The following is a 21,171-nucleotide window of genomic DNA, read 5'->3' as shown; positions in this document are numbered from 1 at the left end:
GGGTGGGCTCTCTTTGGGAAAACGTTGGTCCTCCTCCTGAACACCGGCTACGTGCGTTGAGGCCCTGCTTCAAGGACGTGGTCAATCATCGCTCATGAAGAAAAAGAAGAAAAAGAAAAAAGTCTCACAATCTAACTTTCTTTGTTGGGCCTTTTTTTTGCTGATTTCATGTGTCAGAACAATGACTACTCCCATGCTATATAAATATATATTTATATATATGCATGTTTTAAGAATTCTGGACTAGTAACAAGTTTCCAGAACCTGAGAGGGACCCTGCTTGACATCCCATTCCATTGATCACCTGCAGGAACTTTCTTTATGTCTCCTGGTCACAACCTCAACATTTTTACAGCATGGTCAAGGAAATTTCTGAGTGCAGTTTAAGGCATCTGAAATCATCAGCAATGCTTGGATCAGGTTTGGGGAATCAAAAGCAAAACCAAACCAAAACAAAAACCAAACAAACCTATGTGTACAGCAAGTAGTCATGTGAAGAAAACTATTCTAAGGAGCAGTGCTAGATTTTCTTTTAAACTGTCCTAACTACTTATTGCAGTGATTAAAATGAAAGAAGAGGAGAGGAAAATTTACTATGTGACCTATTCATCCTTCAGTGGAAGTGTTTAGCTGTTAACACGTCTCGATGCTCCAAGAACTGCAGGCATGGCAGGCGGATGTGTGCCAGCCCATAGTAAGAACCGGTTATGTGAAATGCCCCTCAAAGCCATCACAGCAGTTTGAAATGGATCTGTGAATTCATAACCTCAGTTCATTTAGTATGAAAATCGTCTTTCATCAAATCTGATTTTTGCATGTGTATATTTGGAGACACGCAGGCGTTGACACATCATTCTCTGACCTGTTTTCGGAAGCACTCTTTCAGTCTGGTTGGAACCAAACCACAAACATAAATAGTTAAATATTTATGTTTAAAAATATATAAATAAATAAATAGTTAAATAGTTAAATGTGACTGGGACAGACCCAAATACAGGAGCACACTGATTTTTTGGGCCTGGGTGTAGAGCACTTTGACTGTGATTTGGAAGACATGAGTAGGAGATTTTGCTCTTCATTCATGCAAATCTCAATCTGAGCATAAGTGTCCCTGGTGCAATGTCAGTGCCATAACCACTAAGTGAATATTTAAGACAGCCTTTCTCTGTTTTCTTCTCTGTTTTCAAAAACCCATCATAACCTCCCTAATGAGAACAGCAGAATGGATCCCTTTCCTCTGGACGTGTGTCAACTGAAGGTGCCGCAAAGGCTGAAAAATGCAATGAGGATTAACACAAAGCTAAAGGCAGGAAACAATACAAGTCACTTACATAAATGGATGTGTTTGGTGGTTTCAATACATGAACAGATACAAATAACATAGAGGCTTTCTGTGTAAAAGTCCTCGGTTAATGCTTCACTGATCTCTTCTTTGTAACGGGTTTCTCAAGATTAGGACCCTCAGGTACACCTAGAGGCAACACGGGAGAATACTTACTGTCTTCTCTGTAGGTACACAGGGGATCTTGGTGTTTGAGTCTTACTGAATTCACATATTTCTGTATTTGCCGTTTCCCAGCTCTTTGATACCTAAGACCAGCTTTTGACATGCAACAAGGCAGAGCTACTTTACATCCCTCAAGTCTTATGCTGGCTTCCAAAAAGAAGTAAGGGAGATTGAGAGAATGGAAGTGCCAGAGGGATGAGGAGTGTACTGCTTTTATAAAAGGGCTTTAGCAGTTCACACCGCTTAGCTCTGAGGACAAGTAGCTGGCAGAAAGATCTAAGTATTTTGATGGCAAGAGGAGAAAGCAGTCTGAGGCTTCTCTTAGATTCTTTCACTTCTCTGTCAATACACTGCTACTGCTCCCTGCTCCTCCACTCAGATGCTTATCTCTTCCCTCTGCTCCCCTAGTGCTCATTCCCTGCCTTCCTCCCATTTCCTCCCATTCTTTCTTGTCATTACATGTGACCTCTTCCAAATCATCTCATCCTCTTCCCACAAGAAACCCTGGGGTTATTACCACATCGCATTTATTGTGCTGAAAACATTGTGATGACGTGCCACTCCTCAAAATGAGTCATTTACTTTTATGCCTGAAACTGTGCTCCCTCCATTCTCCTTCTTTCTTCCACTGATGACTTGTCCTTTTGTCTCTTCCTTTTATGTGAGACCAGTTCCTGGGGCACAGTCAGTAACGGGAACAAAAGGCAGTATTACTAGGTGTAGTATTGCTGGTGCTGTGGTGTTAGATTGGGAGGCTTTTAAGTACATTAGCTAATTAATCCTTACTGTGTTGCTGTCAAGAGGTGGGCATCACCTACCTGGTTTTATGGCTAAAAAACCCGACAGTATGTAATTTACCCAAGACCACAAATTTGATGAATGACAAGAGTTTGTAGGTACAAGGGTAAGTTTCATCCCCTGAACGACGGTGATTACAGACTCCGTATGAAGGATTTATGGCCAGAATTATAAGGAGAGCTTAGAGGAGAGCCGCACAGCTCTTCGCTGCATTTCACCGAGCGTATCGTGGTTTGTAGCATTTGCTCAGTTTCCAAATTCTTGTCACAGAAAGCTTTCTGCTTTCCCAGTAAGTGGGGAAGAGGCAGTATCCCCAGGATTTCCCTCTGAAGAGCAAGGTTTATGCCAATCCCGAAGGGTGAAGTTGTGCAGCAGTTCCCAAATCTGAGAAAGCCCCATTGCGCCAGGCTGGTCTGAGGGCAATGTTTGAACCGAATGCAGCAGCAGAGCACGGCTGGTCTTGACAGCACATGCTAATACCCTGTGAGGTTTGAAGGTCGTACTAGTTAATCATATTAGATAAAACCAACTTCCTGCATCTGTCAAAACCAATGCATCTGCAAAATATTAGCAGTATTTTTACTTCACACATCTTTAAAAAAAGGGGTAGGTGGGTGAGGAGGGGGAGACCCATGCACACCAAAAATTCCTCCCAGAAAACTTTTTTTGGTCACAGGTACTGACCTACAAAAGCAAAAAGGACCTCATCTGATTTTTAGACAGCAAATAAATCTTTCTGAGCTGGCAGGACAAATGGAGGAGATTTGAGATGGTGATGATTGATGGAGAAGTAATTACAAGGTTTCAGTTTTACAGGGAGTTGGTTAAAATATAATGCTACATTGCACACACACGTACAAAGTCTGAAGCAGAACAAAAGGTTGTCTGTTACATATTTTTGCAAAAGTCACTTTTCAAAAAGTTCTTGAATAATTTATTTTGAGTTTTTCAAGCTTGCTGTTTCCAGGAACCTTCTTTGTTTCCACTGAAATGAATGTACTGATACTTTAAAAAAATGCTTCAATTTGAAAATATTCAGTGAGCAAATACAGTGAAAGATCATCCTTGTCATCAGTTCCCCTGACATCATAAAAAAAAATAATAAAAAAATTCCTCTGTAAAAAGGCAAGACAAAGGAAGACAGATCATGGCAGCAGTCTGTTTGCAGATAAGGGCTGACAAAGGAATGAGACCTATTTAATGGCCAGCCCACGATACCTCTACTACCAGTGGCCTGTGCGAGTAAATGATGCCAAATTTTCCAGATCTCTTTCCAGGTACCTAACCACAAAACAACTGTATTGCTACGCAGGACATTGCTGTGAGATTCTGTCATTTGGCCATTGTTACAGAGATCAGCCCCTTTCCTCTGGCTGAAAATGCTTGATGCAGTCCAGATGCTAAGACAGTAGAGGTGACCGGCCAAAGACGGTTTTTTGATCTGTAGTTGTGTGATTGAAAGGGGGAGCTAGGGGTGGTAAAACTTATATTCCTCATCCCTTCATTAGTATCTGTTTGCAGAGCTCAGTGCTGATTTTTTACTGCCTTTCAGAAAAATGGGCTGGACAAGATCATTCCAAGGTAGTCTTATTAGTTAGGAGGTGCTAAGACAGGAGGTAGGACTTATGTACACGTGATGTGAAATAAATCTCTTCAGTTTCCAACTTCCATTTAATCTGGGGGAGTGTGTGTCTTTGAGGTGGCTACAAAAATAAATAAATAAATAAAATCCATGCCTACTTTATTCCTGTTGCCCCTCAAAGAAAATTTAAAGATACAAATGAAAAGAAAACTGAACCAAGTTTGGGTTGGCTGTCCAAAACTTCTCAGGGTCTAAGTCCCTTTGAGACAAATCACTAGGAGGGACTCAGGGCACAGCCTTTGAGGCTCCAGTCAAGTCGTTTGGGCTATACACAAATGAAGTTGACCAGAAGTGCTGATTTTCATAAAATAATGAGTACTTTATGCTATGCTCCGTGGCCAGGGAATGGTGTGATCAGTTGTCTTGCCACATGAAAATAACCTCAGAGGAAGCATTCATCGATTCTGAGACAATTTATTAGAGTACCTACTTTTTGTTGTTGTCCTCAGTGACAGTTATGATGATGATGATGAAGGGGAATCTGTACACAACCTACATAAACGCATATTTATATCTATGGGAAACATTCGTTGTGCTTCAGTGCTGCCAGCCAGTCTGTCTCATCTCAGGAGTCAGCTTAGGTCAGATGAGTGATAAATAAGATGCTTTTGATTCATAACTCAGGACAATATTTTGAGAAGTTTCTAAACAGGAATAATTTTTTTCAGCTGAGCTGTAACTTCTCATAAGAGTTTGATTTCAGGGAATGAGACAGACTTTATGGAAGACAGACAATGGAAGTGTGAGAGAAAAATACTGTGTTCATATCTTCCATTTCCTCTTTAAATTTTCACTTTCTTTTCCTTTTCAGTCAAATAATAAATTTAGTAGCAGCTGACAGTATAGAGTTAATACAGCCACAGCATTGGCTTTCTTGTCCTCTTCAACAGCACATATCTTTGATTACCCATTTGAGGCCTATATAATTACTGGTAAGCTGAGGAAAGTTCTAGAATAAGGCAACCAACTTATAGGCATTTTCAAGAAAAAAAAATCAGCTTTATTTAGAAAAAGGAGACAATTTTCAGAAATGTTGAATGAATATAGAAGCATTTCTAGTGAAAGTATTGGACTTACTCTCCAAGTTTCTTTGAAAATCTGACCGTTTTTCTTGCTCCAGTAGCCTAAAGCTACCGGCTGGCTGGTAAAAGATTTCATTTATTTTTTCATTGGTTTCCATTCCTAATTCAAGAACTTGTGAAAGACCAGGAGAACATCCATCTCTATAGACTGACACGTTTAAACATCTTATTTCAGTGACCTTCCTCTGGTCAGCTTGACAAATAACTAAGTGATAACTGGGGCAGGAATTTGTTGCCTCTGTTAAAAAAGGAGTGGTTTTACTTTGGACCCCATCCAAAACTGCCTAAGGTAATTATGATCGTTGACATTTTCTGTCTGAGCAAAATGTGTTTGTAGTTTCTGTTGCTTCTGCAAAAAGTTTTATTTTTTTTAATGTTGCTAGACTAGTGCCGCAAGGTATGCATATAAATATATTGCATACTAGCATGTGGCAACCTACAGGTGAAAAAATCTAATGATAGATGTGAAAGTTGAGACTGGATCAGGAATTGTAACAAACAGGTAAAATGCATGATATAGCTAATGGACAGGGGAGGTGAGAGAAGTGCTCCAAATGAGTGATGTAGAGGCTCACTACAGTAAGGGACTTTCCTGCATTCTGCTGTGATGCCATCCTTGGTACAAATTTTGGGCTATGTGATCTTTTGATCTTTTCAGAACAAAAATCTTTTGATCTTTTCAGAACAAAAATTTCTGTGAAGTATTAAAGTCTGATAGCGAAATGATACTGAAGCTGCTTGCAGACTTTGGTTAAGAGCTTAAACTTTCATGACGGATTTAGAGGTCCTGTTGGTATCTAAATGGCTCTCAATTCCCATATGCAATTTTACCAGTCTCCTCCTACGTACGTGTTTCTGCATCCCACAGGATCAGTCATTTTCCTGGTTCTGTAGCATATTTATTTGTAAGTGTTGTCCCTACACAGGACTCTCTCTCTTCAGCACTGAAATACTATCTGTCTGGGAGACCAGCCAGAGAACCTGGACAGCGTTCAATATTCAAATGACTTAATGTCCAGAGTCTGCTTCTGTTTTTCTAATGCCTTTGAGTTGTCAGGCAGGCCCATAACTGCCACCACTCTGAGAAGTATATTTCAGATCCTCTGTTGCAGGGAGCTCAGAGAAAAGGTGCAGAGATTCTCAAAATCAAATTTTTTTCAGTATGGTTTGTGTAAATGCACTAAAACCACTGCTGTATGCTATTCAGCTGTGACACTTGGATAATGAAATAAGCAGGCCAGAGAAATTAAGAGCAAAAATAAAGACCTCTAGGCAACAATGTAATATAATACAGAAAAGATATAACTCAATTGGAAATAGCCAGCTGGCACTAATGGCTCATTTGTTTAGACTCATGTTTTTGGACTGTCTGGCTTTTGGTGAGTTGAGAGCAGGGAAAATCGTGCCTGCCTGCCAATGGCTATCATTAAAAGCACTATTAAATAGAGCTGTTGGTCTGCAGCTAAGGAGGCACTCAAAGCCTTCTTGATAATCGGAAATGGTTTTCGGAAACTGTCAAGTACCTGAGAAGACAATGCCCAGCTTCCTGCAGCTCAGCTCAGCTGCTGGAGGTGGTGTAAACAGAGCGGGAGCATCGCCGCTCATTGCGGGGAGAAGCAGCTCTGTGCTGCGTGGAGAAGAGTCCTCAGTGAGCATGCCAAATGAACAGAATATGAAGTAGAACAGAGGACCTGAAAACACACCTTGAAATTCAATCTCCATACTGTTTTTATTGTATGTTATGGGTTTAAAATTATTGTTGTTGGTTTTTTTTGTTATTGTTGTTGTTGTTTTTGTTTTTTGTTTTAAGAAAAAACACATAGGACTGTTTTTCCATAGATTGTACCATATATATTATGTTGAATGCCGGTGTTCTGATGGAAAATCGACTTGAGTATTGCTGAATTTGACCAGCCCAAATCAAGAGTTATGAAAAGTGCTGGTGGAAGTGTGAGAGCAGTACGAAGAGCTGGGTACTCGCCATTTGGCTAGGAGCGGGCTCCAACACACGTTAGCACGTTGTCTGTCTGGATGTTCCTGTTTTGGGGAGGGAAAGACCCTGCTGACCTTCCCCTCTCACCCTGGTCCCCTAGACCACAGAAACAGGTGTAACTCCTCTGGTGTGACCAAGAACGGCAGTTTTGCTTTATGGTCCTGCTCCACCTGCTGTGATCAGGCACAGGCTGCCTGACAGGTAGCCCTAGCTAGCCCTCCTCATACGCCTGCATTATCCTGCTGCACATTTCTTGACCCTCCTTTCTGCCATCCTTGTTCCAAACTTTCTCTGCTCCAGTCCCCCCCCCTCCCAAATAAATAATCTGTCCCCGATTATTTTTTCCCCTGATGGCCTCAGTTTTACTAAATACATACCCACACTGGGTATTTTGGGTATTTCTGATACTGTTACCTAAGGGACATAATAACAGCACCACCACCCTCAGAGGACATTACTGATGTGGTTAGCTGCTGAGGCCAGCATTACTGAGGCAATGCCGGCCTCACAAGGCTTTGGTTTGCCTGAGGTCCCCAGTGCTCCCCTGTGGCTATCTGGGAGCGCCTAATTCCCCCCGAAGCCCCTGTGAAATGTGGGCACCCCTGATGGCACCACCTGTAACTTCTGCCAGTTCCTCGCTTCCTGATCTTTCTCATCCAGCAATTTCTCGTGTCCAGTGCTTTTCCAGATGCTGTTCAGTTAGCGTAACCTCATGCCAGGGGCTAGTGGATGGCTTAGTCATTTGCCTGAAGCCATAACAGAGAGCCCATGTGTTAGGTGGCTGGGTGCCTGGTTAAGGATTACTGACTTTCCTTGCTGGCAGAGCTGTGGCACAGCCTTGCAGCTGTGCACATTGAGCAACAGGGAGGCCAGCTTCTGTGCGGGGGGGGTTAACTTGCTAAAGGTTGGAGTGAATCACCCAAAGCTCTTGAAAGCAAAACACAAAGATGGAGTAAATATGTCCTGCAGCGCCAGTTAGAAATGACTCAGTATATGAGTAAAGAATATTGCGCTATTTATGAAGTAATAACAATGGCACTTTCTTATCAATAAATATGCCCCCTGCGTGTACTCAGCTATGTTTTCAAGTGTAATTGGCTGCAGTATGTTCGTATATATGTGCATTTGGTGGTTTGTATTTTATTATTTTATTTTATTTTATTTTATTTTATTTTATTTTATTTTATTTTATTTTATTTTATTTTATTTTATTTTATTTTATTTTATTTTATTTCCCTGTACCATTTCAAAGAGCAGGTGTAGCTGCACCTTGTGCTAAGTGACTGCCTGCACCTGGAGCAGTCGTTATGGCTCCAGCTGCTCCTCATTCCCCAATAGGAGCCAATTACCCCACAGCCCTCGCAACCTGTAGCTGAAGTTGGACTCTGCTAAAAAGTTAGAGAGCTTCTCAGTTAGTGTGTGCCTTTGCTAGAGGAAAAATATCACAGCAAGGAGAGTGGAAACCTTTAGGAGTCCATTTTCATCTTTGTGCAGGTGAGCAGATTTTCCTGGGAGCTGTTTACAAATGGTATGTACCGACTGGGGGAGTCCAGTTGTGCACAGCTGAGCTACCATAGCTGATGAGCAGAAAATAGCATCTTTTCTGTAGGCAACGTGTGATTTAGGAGGGGGAGGGAGGCTGCCATGTGGAGGTGAAGACATGTGGATGTGTTGTTGAGAGCTGTTATTCTGTTGGTTTGGAGTCTTGCTAGGGAAAGCAATGGTCTAGTCCTGCCAGAGAGATTATTTCACTAAAAAAACTTAGATGAAAGGCTATATGTGCACTTATAAGGCATTAGTCTTAAGCCTTATTCAGCAAAGAAAACAATCTGAAAGTAAAACACCAGGAAGTGTGGTTTGGTTTGTTCTACTGCTTGTGCTGTTAGCAAGAGGCTTTCATTTTAAAAGTGTCTTCTAAGCATAGAAAATGGAGCATCTGTTTGCCAGGCAAGCTTCCGCCTGTGTAAGCCAACATCTGCACTTGATATTCTGCTGGCGTAGAGAAAGCTTTGTTTAAATGATGTGTTTCATTTTTTTGAAAACCTTCAAGTATATACAAGCCACGCTATGAGAGCAGTTTGTTTAAATGTACTGATTTCTTTCCTAAGGCTTAGTTAGATGCCCTTTCGTGACAAATGTGCCACTGCCTGTGTTTGTTGTTTGTGAAAGTGCTGTTTATAAGCATAATTTGTATGATTATTGAGACTTCTACTGGACATGTGCCAGGACTGTAATGTCTCAGTTCCCAAGGATCTTCAGAGTTGCACACGCTGTAACCCAACTGCTATATTTATTTTGTTTTGTTATGTGATTCATGTGAGGTGCTGATTGGAGCAAGTGTTCACACAACTTAAAGAAGTGGTGTGAATGCCCTGTCAGCCACGGATTACTCCCGTATGTTACACATGCTCTTCATACTGGTCAGACTACGTGGGGAACAAGAGTGTGAAAATCTTTCTTCATTTGTCATCAGACCGTTTAAAAAACCTTGGCGTACGCTTTATCGAAAATAACTTACTGCATAAGTGTCTTTCTTCATTTTTTTTCATGGATTAGTAAATATGGAAATCGCTTACTGAATTTCTGCGTATTTGAATTTCAGTTTGTGTCTCAGTTTTGTAATGTTCACTTAACGCTCCTCCCTACCGGCAGTGTGTATCGTGCCTGGGAATGTCAGGCCCTGGTACCCTGGTACCACTGTGGAGAGAGGGAACCACAGCTCAGTGTCATTAGTAACTGCAAATGCTCTCTCTGAGTGTCTTTAACTAGCTTTCTCAGATGTGCTTGTCCAGATCTAATTCTTTGAACAAATAACTACTTGTATAAATATTCTCTAAATGCTGACTTAGAGCACTGCTGGGTAATAGGATTGAGTCAAACAGGTGATGTGAAGTCTGCTCTCCCCTCTCCCTGAATTATTGTGAGAAGTATTTAGCCATAGTTCTTAAAAGCAATCCAGAAAGAGTGCTCACAAAGGAGAGACAGTGCAATCTGCCTTACTGAAATCTGCAAAAGAAGGTGTACGGAAAAACAAGATACAGAAACCTGAACCAAAAACTGAGAGGTACTACCTGGTATCGCTGTCCTGGAGCGGGAGGTATTCACGATGGAGGAATCAAGGCTGAACACTGTTGCTTATCAAAGGTTGTTCAGGGTCTGCCCTGGGGGGAGGCAAAACCTTTCCTTAAAGGCCATGCAGAATTCACAGCTCTGATAATGACTGCGGGTTTAGGTCATGTTTAAGTGTGCATTAAATAGATCAATCACGTTGCACAATTTCCACCATTCAAATACTACAAAAGTCATGCAGCATTGCAACTGAGTTTGACTTTATTCAGTGTTTCATAGAACAGGTTTTTAAAAAAATGTTCGTTAAAACTGTGTGCACCTAAGCATTAATTTCAGAGTTGGGAGGCAGGGATAGGAGGGGTAACCCTCACTGTGTGTTGATGATACGGGGGGAGAGATGTTTGATTTGTACTTCAATTTGACTTTCCCCATTAAAAATGATTGTGGACAAAACATTTCTCATCTTCTAGATACTTTAAGAATTCAGGAAGGCAGTGCAAAATGCTTTCTGAGTTTTATGAGCTTTTTCTAGTAGTTTCATCTTCCTGTAGGCTTAAAGAAAATCTCTGTGATGTGTGAAGTGTAGTTCAGCTTTTCTGGAATTTCAGCTGGGCTTTTCTACCATCATCATGTGCACGCACACACTTGTCATTTGTGAGAAGGAATAGCGATTTTTTTGGTAGTCTGTAGTCTTCCAGGGCCTTCCTGAAGTTTGCTTTCCTTTGTGAAGTTAGGAATGCTCTTTTTCTATGACCAAAAAGAAAGCTAGCTACTGAGCTGTTCAGTGGGTTGTGGGCCCTCCTTCCCAGAGAGCCTCCCTGTGTGCATACACATTGATAAAACCCTCCTGAGCTCACTCTTCTCCTATTCCTTCTTCCCATAGAAGGCTATCAAGCTGGTCAGGCGTGATTTCACCTTCCAAAATCTATGCTGGCTGCTCCAAGTCACCTTCTTGTCCTTAATGTCTGGATTATTGCTCCAGGATTATTTGTTCCATTACCTTCCCAAGGACTGAGGTGAAGCTAATCAGCCTGTGCTGCCTCAGATCATCCTCCTTGAAAACAGGTTTTCCAGTCTTTGGGAACACCCACTCATCATCATGGCCTTTTCAAATATAATCAGCCAATTCTTTGTGTTTATTTCCCATTCTATTGGACTTTGAAGCTGTGAAGTACTTGGTTATTGTAGAAAGCCACAGAAAATGTGACAACAAAGAAATGTCTTTGCAGTACTTGAGCCTTGGCCTAAACTCATGGGTGAAACCAGGATTACAGAATTATATCTGCTCATTAGTTCGCTTCCTAAGGAAACAAGGCTAAGCTGAGGACCACTGATAGATGCAGGGTACGACATGGATGGTACTCACAACTTCATTAATTTGTGAGGAGGAGAGGGAACGATAGTATAAAAGCAAAGATTTTTCTACCAGAATACTCAATAAGCACCTGCATTCCTATTCTGCTGATTTAATTTAAAGCAGATCAGGAATGAAAATAATCTATCCTGAGTCACCAAAAGGACTCAGGGTAAAGAACGACAGTAAAATGGCCACAAAAGTGATGTGCTTAGAGGTGGTGCCTGTGTGCCAGTGCAGAATTTTGCAGCACTTGCATAATGGAAATGTTTTATAAGTTGAAATAAAGAACGTCTGGTCTTAAGCTTGCAGCAATATATTGTGACCCTGATAACGTGTTTCCAGTTTTCCTCATTTATTGTGGGCTATCTGCATGCCCTCCTCTGGAGAGTGTGCTTCACCCCAAGATGTGGAAGTACAAATAGGAACTCTTCCCTCTGGTGCCTGAGGGGGCTGCTGCTTCTGTTTGTAACGAGGCAGGGAGGCCAGCTCCACAGCAAAGGCATGCTCAGAGGGAGAAATAAAAGGGCAAATGTAGTAATAAAAAGGACAGTGGGTGTGAATTTTGAGAAAGTTCTCAGTTATTTGAACTTTAGAACCACTGAAAGAACAGAGAGATGAAAGCAACTGACTTCTGTTTCCAGATGTGGTTAATATCTTCACTGACTGCAGGAAATGTGGCCTAATGGGGGGAACTCCTGAAGTGTACAGCTGAATTCTGTAGGCTTGGACTAAGCCCCATCCTGGGGGAACAACCTTGTCTCTTACATTTAAAAACTTCTCTGGGCTTAATCATCTGACTTAAACACTGTAGGGCAAATACATTTGACTTGGTTAATTGCCATCTTAATTGACTGGGGTGGGAGGGAGCCTTCCTGGCTGTAAGTGAAATAAATTGGACACTTTTTGTGTTTTACAGATGAGGAAGAAAGTATTTTACATTAAAACACCCACACAAACAAACAAAAACTACTTGTTTTGCTCTAGTGTACCTGGAAGTTGTGGTTGCACAGTGTGTGTATATCCTGTGGCTGTTATTCCTATAATAAACGGGTATAATAAACGGGTTATTCCTATAATAAACGGGTATTATAATTATAATTATAATTCCTATAATAAACGGGTAAACGACAGCAATGGTTGGGTGTCAAAGTACAGCATTGGTTTTAATGTTCTGTAGGGAAATGTGCATGCTCTGGATGCTGACTGCAATCCATCTGCTTTGGTACCCCTACAAAACGAGCAATGCAGCTTGAGCAAATACACTTATATTACATACACAAATATTCTCAAAATATTCTTATATCCTTGTTGAAACCTTATTTTGCATGGGTTTTACTGTTGCTACTAAAGGAAAAAAATTGTATATGTGTTTAAATAGAATATATTTTTATATATAAAGAGTTTTAAAATTTTGAATAAGTGGTAGGAAGTTTCTTGCAAATACCAGTGTCCAAAGAATTGTGGGGTCTTAGCTGTGGTTATTTTATTAAAAACTGGTGTTTTGCTGCACTCTGGTGGCTATTTAATAAAAAAAAAAGTCTCGCAAAGGCCCATTCTGTCTGGCCTCAGAAAGATTCAACTGGCTTTTATAAGTTTTACTTTATTTTCCCCAGTTTTGGATGTAGCACTTGTGTGGCTCTCTTCTGGACTTCTCAGCACTCCTTCAGCGACTGCACCCTGTTGGGCAGCGCTAAGGGGAAGATGTGTTCCTCCAGGTGCTCCTAATGCTCTTCTGTGTCTGGTTTGATGTGCCTGAACTCTCTTTTTATTTTGCTTGTTTTAGTTTGATTTTTGGTTGGGTTTTTGTTGTTAATTGCTCAGACTTGAACAGTGTAGGGTGTGGTTTTTTATTTTTTATTTTTTTTAATGCAAAATACAGATGGTTGGCAAATGAGAAAAACACTGAGACTGACTCTGTTTATTTACGTTATTTCAAGTAATAATGCTTCTTTAAATCTCTTGGGTTCAAATATGTCTTTGTACCTCTTTCCCTTCATGTTGATATTGCTCTAACTGGGAGAGTTTAGACAGCATCCTGTAGAGTAGGGGGGGCTGGGTGCAGTCTGTGTCTATGCATACCTGATATGAATGACTGAAAAAACATTTTAGTACCATGTCAACACAGTTATTTGTTGATGCGCTAAAGCTAGAGGGCATCCATGGTTCATATGTTTCTTTCCATAGCATCTTAAAATGTACCTTAAAAACTAACAGACTTATCTGACTGGTGGGGAAATGCACTGTTCGTGCACAGCTATTACAGCCTGACCCGGACCAATGCTGCCCAGCAAGCCCTGCTGGACACTCAGCAGCAAGCTGCCTTCCTCCAGCATGAAATGGCTGCAGAAATGAGCAGGTGGGAGTGGGAGGCTTGGTGTGCCTGGGCCTGATGTCTCTCCTACCGGGAGAGTTGCATTTTATCACCTGGCACAGGCAGAAAGCTAGAAAGGGGTCGTCAGCACCTTGTAGCTCACTTCCATTCAGTTCATGTGAAGTGACAGTCCCTGCCCCACGAACAAAGCTGGGAGGAAGGATTCACTGCTGCTGCTCAGGTCGGAAACAACTGGGGGATGCGGAGGCTAGGGGATGGATGTTGTCTCGTACCGTTAAACCAAGTAGTCCGTGTCTGATTTATCGGAGGTGCAAAGGGAAGCTCGAAAGAGTGTTTGAGGAAAAGTTGATCTTCAGCACTACTGGAGCCTTTTATAGACACCTTTTTATTTTTTCTTGTGACAGCTCCTGCTGTGAAGTCGTGCAGGCATAAAAACGTGAGGCTGAAATTGTAGTGTTACAAAGAGAGAATCCTTGTGGTCAGTCATTTGCTAAAACATAAAGAGCAAAGCAGAAACACAAGTTTAATGAATTGGTTTGATATAATCGTGTGTGTCTGTGTTTCAATATCCTTATCTTTATTTATTAATGCTTTTTGATATAAAGGATAGTCCTTGTTGGATCTTTACCCTGCAGGTATGTAGCAGCAGAGCTTCACCAGCCAAATTTAATGTTTTTTCACTTGCATCGTCTGAGAGGTCTGGATTTATTACGTTAGTTCAATACAAGCCATTGTGTTGTGCTACAAATCTGGCTGCTTTTGAGCACACCATGTGTTCTGACGCATTGCAGCTGGTAGTGGATGCTTCAATTATGGATGTTTAAATAGCGTGCCGTTTTTAGATCCATACACCATTATTACATGTTCTGGTGTGTTCTGTTTTATCCTGGAGCACAGCAGCAGCTCTGCTTAGGCTCATGCAAGGTAACTTGGGCATTGATTTCATAAGTCGAGAAAGTCAGCATAAGATTCATCAAGAGTGTAAGACTAACCAAGGGAGAAGCTGATCTGATGGAGTGGAACTGAAAAGCATGCAGATGGGCAGGGGTGTCGGTCACTGAACCGAAAAAGCATAAAGCTCATGGCTTCAGTGGGCACTCAGTGACCTAGAAACATTGTGTTAACTCCAGCTGAATAAATGGCTCCAGGTTTGTTGTGCAGGTGTTTTTGTGTGTGTTTTGTTATTTGTTTGCTTTATTTTATGTGTGTTTGGTGGCTGCCACGTGGATGTATTTGCTTGATTTTTAACAGCTGAACAAAAATCAGTTATGGGTACAGCCCTGGGTCTTGACAGCCATGTAGCATGTGTGCAGAGAGTGATATTCCTAGTATCCTTGCAGTGCTGCAGCAATACATTCCAAAATAGATCCTTTTACTCCCCCTTTCTGTAGGGACCTCATTAAAGCAAACAGCATTTGACAGTCCCTTAGATGGCATGAGTGGCTCTCCTGCTTACAGGAACAGGAAGCAGAGGTGGCAGGAAAAGCCGAGGTGGAGCTGCCTCTACCAAAAAGAAAAGGGTTAGATCTTGGAAGACAAAATAGATCTGTGCAAGGGACTGAAAAAGGATGGCAAAGGTTAAGGATATAGCTTCCTTTTCTGGAGTTGATGTGTCACTGGCAAAAAAAAAAAAAAAGGCAACAAATGGTGTTCTCTTTATTGGCTATTTTGAGCCCTGACAAATGTTCTGGCTTTGGGCTCCTCTGAAATGCTGCTTTCTATGCTAGCGTGGATGCAACAATAGCAAAATTCATAGCTGAGGTGTGGGGTGTGTGCTTTGGAGAAGGTATTAAGGTATACAGCTGAAGAAGCCGTCTATATTTATTTCCTCAGGGAAATATGTAATTCATTTAAATTGCTCCCTATCAAAGGCCTGAAATTATAGACTATGGTGTATGGCGTGTATACTTCGTACTATGAGAAACTTACTGCTTATGAATGTACATGATGAACTCGTGTTAGCTGTAAATTCAGTCTTGCTGGCTCTTCTGGCTCATTTAATTCTCTGAATAGTAAACAAAGGGGCTGTAGTTTGTGTGACTCAAAAAGCACCCATAGGTCCTGCCAGCGTGGTCCACTTCCTTACCCCAGGTTTATGTAATATGTCAACTACAAATCTCCCTGGACAGATGCAGGGGACGCTAGGTAAATAAGTGAGTTTATCCCCATTTCGCTGACGTGCTAGAACCTGTTCAATATAGGGCAACAGCCAGCACAGGCTCTGTGTTCTCTGTGTGGTTGCTTGTGTCAGGGTAATCGGAGACAGAGAAGTTACTTAGGGCACTTTAACATGGTCTGAGATACACACCTACACACCGTCTTCTTCCAGGGTTTGCTAGGGAGGGGAGTAAGGGAATAGGTACCAAGGGCTGTGCCAATAGTGTTCATCTTCTTTGGTCAGGTTTACAGAGCTTTACAGTCTGACTAAAAAAAACATGATAACATGAACCTTCTTGTTACAGAACTATTCGCTTTTAAAGGTAGGCTGCAGATGCTGAATCTTTCATGAACAGAAATGAACCCTTCTCTATTTTTCAAAGTGGAGGGGAGGAAGATGGAGTTGATCTGAATTGTTGCTGCCACTCAGTAGTCTACAACAAGCACTAAACTAGAACTTGGATTTCATGACTTCTCTTTCTTTTTTTAAAGAAACATCAATGAGCTCATAACAGGTTTGTACTTGCAGGTATTACTGAGCAGAACTGGCCAAAGTCTTTCAGAAAAATAGTGTTTGTATTGCAAAGTGCTAGTACAGTGAAGCTGAAGCTGGTCAGGCTAGGATTTAAGCACGTTGTACCACCAACAGCCTAGGTCTGATGTGTGTCCTGTTTCCCCACTACCTACTGCACCGCCTGCAGTAACTGACCGAGGCGGTACATTGAGGTACACTGAGACACAACCTGGGCCACTCGTGTTAGCAGAGGTGAAGCAGAGCTGTGGGCAATTGCAGGCCACCCCAAAACACACCCCAGTGTTCATGGGTGAATATCACCGTGGCCTTTGTGCTGCTTCTGCTTGCAGTAATTGAGTTGGTACAGATTTATAGTGGTGCCTCTGACCTGGCAACAAAGCAGCCTCTTTTCTGTATTTTCTGGAGGTAAGATGTGATAGAGATTTTCCTCCCTGCGTGCTCTGTGCTTGAGAGAGAGAGCGACTCACTAGTTGTTGTAGTAGTACATGTGGGCATTGAAGACATTACTGATTATAACAAGTGGTCCAGGCTGTATTTGAAGGAAAATCTTGTACTTTCAGGCCCGATGGAATAACTAGAAAACATAGCTAGCTACCCTTTGAAAAAATATTAATGATGATTTAAAAAAAAAAACAAAACTACATCTAACCCTTAATAAGGACTGACGTACTCATTGCTGAACGGCAGAATCAAAAAGATCATAAGGAGTGCAGTGTGGAGGAATTATAATTGTGACAGTTCGGTTAAGGTCCCCAAGTGGGTGCTGTTCCTTTTATGCTGCACTGGCAGTAAAAGAGAGTGAGCCATCATTGCTACATTTAACACTTGTACATTTTTATTTAGTTAAATCAGCCATTGTACACATTGCAGCTATGTATTGTTAGTGTTGTTTTTTTTTTTAATTTTTAACTAATACATGCCCTCATAGATATATTCAATTAGTGTTATCACCATGGGAACAAGATGCTGATTCGTCAACTTAAAATTCACTTCTTCTCACAGTATTCAAGTTCTTTGATAACACAGCAAAAAATCAAAATAAGAGGTGAATAACCATTATGCTGTTACACAGAACATCATCTGCACCGCAAATAACACAACAGAAATGCATTTCTTTAGAGCCCCATTCTTGTAGATCATCCTCTGCTGTCTTTGACAATAAGAAAGCCATGATGTATCATGAAATGTCTCATCATGGGTCTCGTTCATTTTGGCTACCAAAACACCTTTTTTTTTTTCTGCCTGCCAAAGAAAGTGTTAGCATGGCACCTCGGGTTGCTTTGCCTGCTGGAAGCCAGAACTCCCAAGATGTTTTTATGCTTTTGGCATCATTATCTTAATGAGAAGTGCCCTTGTTCTGAGCACTGAGTGAGTCATTAAAAAACAACCAAGCAAACTATAATCATAGAAGGCCTGATAAACTTGGAAAACTCTTACCACCTACAGGAGAGGATTTGTTTTTAATCTTTCTCGAATATACTATTAAAAAAAAAAAAAAACAAATAGCTGTTTAAAAACATTTAGTGTGTTTGCGTGTGTTACATATGCTAAAACACTACAGAGTGCCCGCCACTAAATATTAAGGTATAGAATACCAAAAATGTCAGCTCTTTGTTTTCTTTTTTTGAAAATAAAAGTGCAGATATGCTATCATGGTTCTCAGAGGGTTGGTTTAGAAATATATATCTTATATATAGATAGGTAACAAAATATGAACAGAAAGTGGCTTTCAAGGATTGTGAGCTTTCTCTTTAAAAAACACTTGATTGGAGGATAAAAACTGCTCGCTCAGTGCTAAGAGGGCCAACAAGTTGACATGATTACAGGAGGGTTTGCTTTTGACCTTCAAATGCGACATGCATTTATTGGATAAGAGGCAATCTTGATAAAATATGGTGAATTAATTATTCTCTTTGTATAGTGGTTAAGTCTTTCTCCCATAGTTATCTACAGTGCAGTGGCCAGCAGGACAGTGTGGTTTGCTAAAGCAGTGATGAAAACAGGAAACTACTGTAGTTATAATTGTTTAATACACCCTGCCACATGTCCAGATCTAAAAGATTTTAATACCGTATGCAAATGTGCCATAGATATAGCTGCTAGCAAGTTGGTTACCTAATTGGGTATTTTTAATTTTTTTTCCTTTTTCTGGAAATCTTTAAGTGGCTGTCCAAAGGTCTTAAAAGTATCGATGGCCACAGTCAGCTGTTACTTCAGGAGAACAGCTGAGTTTCCAGGTTTTTAGCCTGACTCTTAGAGCCTTTAACTATAATAGATCCCTAAACTGGAAGTCTTATGGATGCAGTGGATCTGCAGTGCTTCCTCCTCAGTCAGTCTGTGTTCGTAGTGTTAACATTATTTTATTAATTGCTGTTCAGCAGTGTCAATAGACCTTGTAATCCATGATGCTAATTGTATTCAGAGGCAGTGTGTTTTCTGCAGTCTTGTAAGTCCAAATACTCTTGCTATATACAGTTTACATGTTAACTCCCTTTTTTTCATGATGCATGTACATAGTCACTTGAAGAGGCCTGTAGATGAAGTTGGCTTGACAAATGCAGTTTCATGAAGCTAGTGCAGAAGCAAATGACCAGCAAAAAGTGGCAATGCTGACAAATTCCCAGTACAGCACAAAGACGACGATTCGGTGGATAAATCATCCTGAATGAAGGATGCTATCTTTGGTCACAAATTAGCTTACAGGGTAAAAAATAACAAAAACCCAAAATCAAATACAGGGGAAAAAAATGAATTCACTGCATCTGCACAAGTAGAAATGGCAGTGTCTTCCAGTGATTATGTAGATAACAATGTCTACACCTAGAGAAGATGAATGTTGCATACTGGATGGATGGTTACGTGGTGGTGTTGAGGGGTGGCAGCTTCTCATTTAGCATCCTGTTTCCAGTCCTCTTTGCAGAAGTGTCTAAGAAGCTGCTGGAGGTCGTGTTGGAGGTCATCCTGTGGTAGTGCTTCTGGTGTGTCATCCAGTTCTTCTATATGAACGTGTTTTCCATACCGATCCTTCATCACAGTCCTCTTCTGTGTGCTGGCTTTATTCAGCATTGTCCTAAAGAAAAAGAACGAGAAATCTTTCTTAGAGAGCCCACAGTTTCTGAAGGCTTTAAGAGATGCTCCTCCCCAGGTGGAATTTTAAAGTTTTCAAATTTTATTTAAAGTAAAACGGGAAGAATTGTAAGCTGGCAGTTTAAGCCGGCTACTAAGGTCAGATGTTCTTTATTCACTCTGTATTGAATGTAACACACATCACCACTTAACTGGCTTTTCATAATGTAAACTAGTGGCAGTTCATCTCCTCATGCTTATTACACGTACAGTTTTAGATGCTCAGCAAAAACGTGTTTTAACATTGGCATGCAACACACTTTGAAATTCACACAGCACCTTCCTAATTGCTGTATTTCGCTTCTACACTCAAAGTCGTCCTGTAGAACATTAACATAAGATTCCTGTATGGTACTTTCAGTTTCTTAAGCTAATGGCTTCTTCAACACTTGCTTCTGGGCAAGCCTGCCTTAAGACAGTCAGTAAAACTGTATCTACTGACCCTTAAGTGTGGGAGAGAAAATGTATGCGTATTTGACTTATATTTATATCCATATATCCTCTCATCCATTTTGACAGCGATCATCCCCGGTACAAAAAAGACAGGGATCTCCTGGAAAGAGTCCAGTGGAGGGCCACAAAGATGGTACAGGGACTGGAGCATCTTCCCTATGAGGAAAGGCTGAGAGACCTGGGGCTGTTCAGCCTGGAGAAAAGAAGACTGAGAGGGGATCTCCTCAGTGTATATAAATATCTGAGGTGTGGGGGACAGAGGGATTTGGTTTGTGGGGACAGGACAAGGAGTGATGGCCACAAGACAGAGCCCAGTCAGTTCCACACCAACATGACAAAGAACTTCTTCATGGTGAGGGTGCCGGAGCACTGGGACAGGCTGCCCAGGGAGGCTGTGGAGTCTCCTTCTCTGGAGATATTTAAGTCCCGTCTGGACGCCTACCTGGGCAGCCTGCTCTGAGGAACCCGCTTTGGCAGGGGGATTGGACCCAGTGATCCTTCAAGGTCCCTTCCAACCCCTTCAATTCTGTGACTTGAATAATGAGTCAACTGGTATGAAAAAATATTTTTGAAGTATTCTTGATTAATGTTGTTAACTGTAAATCATACTACTATTATTTTGTATCAGCTCCAAGGAAATCAGTCAGGCAGCGATACACCTTTATACTGAGTCTAACTAGGATGGAGTTACCTTTCGTCACAGCAGCAGCCTGTATGGTGCTGTGTTTTGGCTTTGTGCCCCCAACTGTGTTGGTAACAGACCAATGCTTTGGCTACTGCTGAACAACAGTGCCTGCACAGCATTAGGACTTTGGTTTTGGTTTTGTCCCTCCTGACTCTGTGCTCCTCATGGGTGTACTGGGGCTGGGCAAGAAATTGGATGTAGACACAGCCAGAACAGCTGACCCAAACTAGCCAGAGGGGTGGTGGATGTCATATAGCATCATGCTCAGCAATAATAACTGACGTAGAGGAAGAAGTGGGTGTGTGGGAGTGTCTGTTTGTCCTTCAGGGTGACCGCTGCCCAGAGACTGGCTGGGCATCAGACTGCTTATGGGAGGTGGTGAATGATTCTTTGCATCATCCTTTCTTCACTTACTAAATTGTCTTTATTCAACCC

General features: G+C 41.4%; 1 protein-coding gene and 1 long non-coding RNA gene across 51 annotated transcripts in view; one reads left to right on the top strand and one right to left on the bottom strand.

Annotated features, from left to right (window-relative positions):
- The window catches only part of LOC137856539 (uncharacterized), a 61,589-nt gene that overhangs the window by 6,754 nt on the left and 33,664 nt on the right, over positions 1 to 21,171 (top strand). The window lies entirely within an intron of this gene.
- Positions 17,286 to 21,171, bottom strand: part of ANK2 (ankyrin 2) — a 356,900-nt gene continuing 353,014 nt past the window's right edge. For 49 of the 50 annotated variants that reach the window (XM_068682024.1, XM_068682027.1, XM_068682022.1 and 46 more), the window contains one exon: positions 17,286 to 19,542. In XM_068682024.1, the coding sequence (XP_068538125.1) occupies positions 19,359 to 19,542 (184 nt within the window). In that variant the 3' untranslated portion in view covers positions 17,286 to 19,358. The remainder of the gene's footprint in view (positions 19,543 to 21,171) is intronic. The other variant, XM_068682023.1, reaches the window with a different exon arrangement.

This window comes from Anas acuta, chromosome 4 (assembly GCF_963932015.1).
Source record: "Anas acuta chromosome 4, bAnaAcu1.1, whole genome shotgun sequence".
Classification (NCBI taxonomy): Eukaryota; Metazoa; Chordata; class Aves; order Anseriformes; family Anatidae; genus Anas; species Anas acuta.
This window is presented reverse-complemented; position numbering and strand designations above follow the sequence as displayed.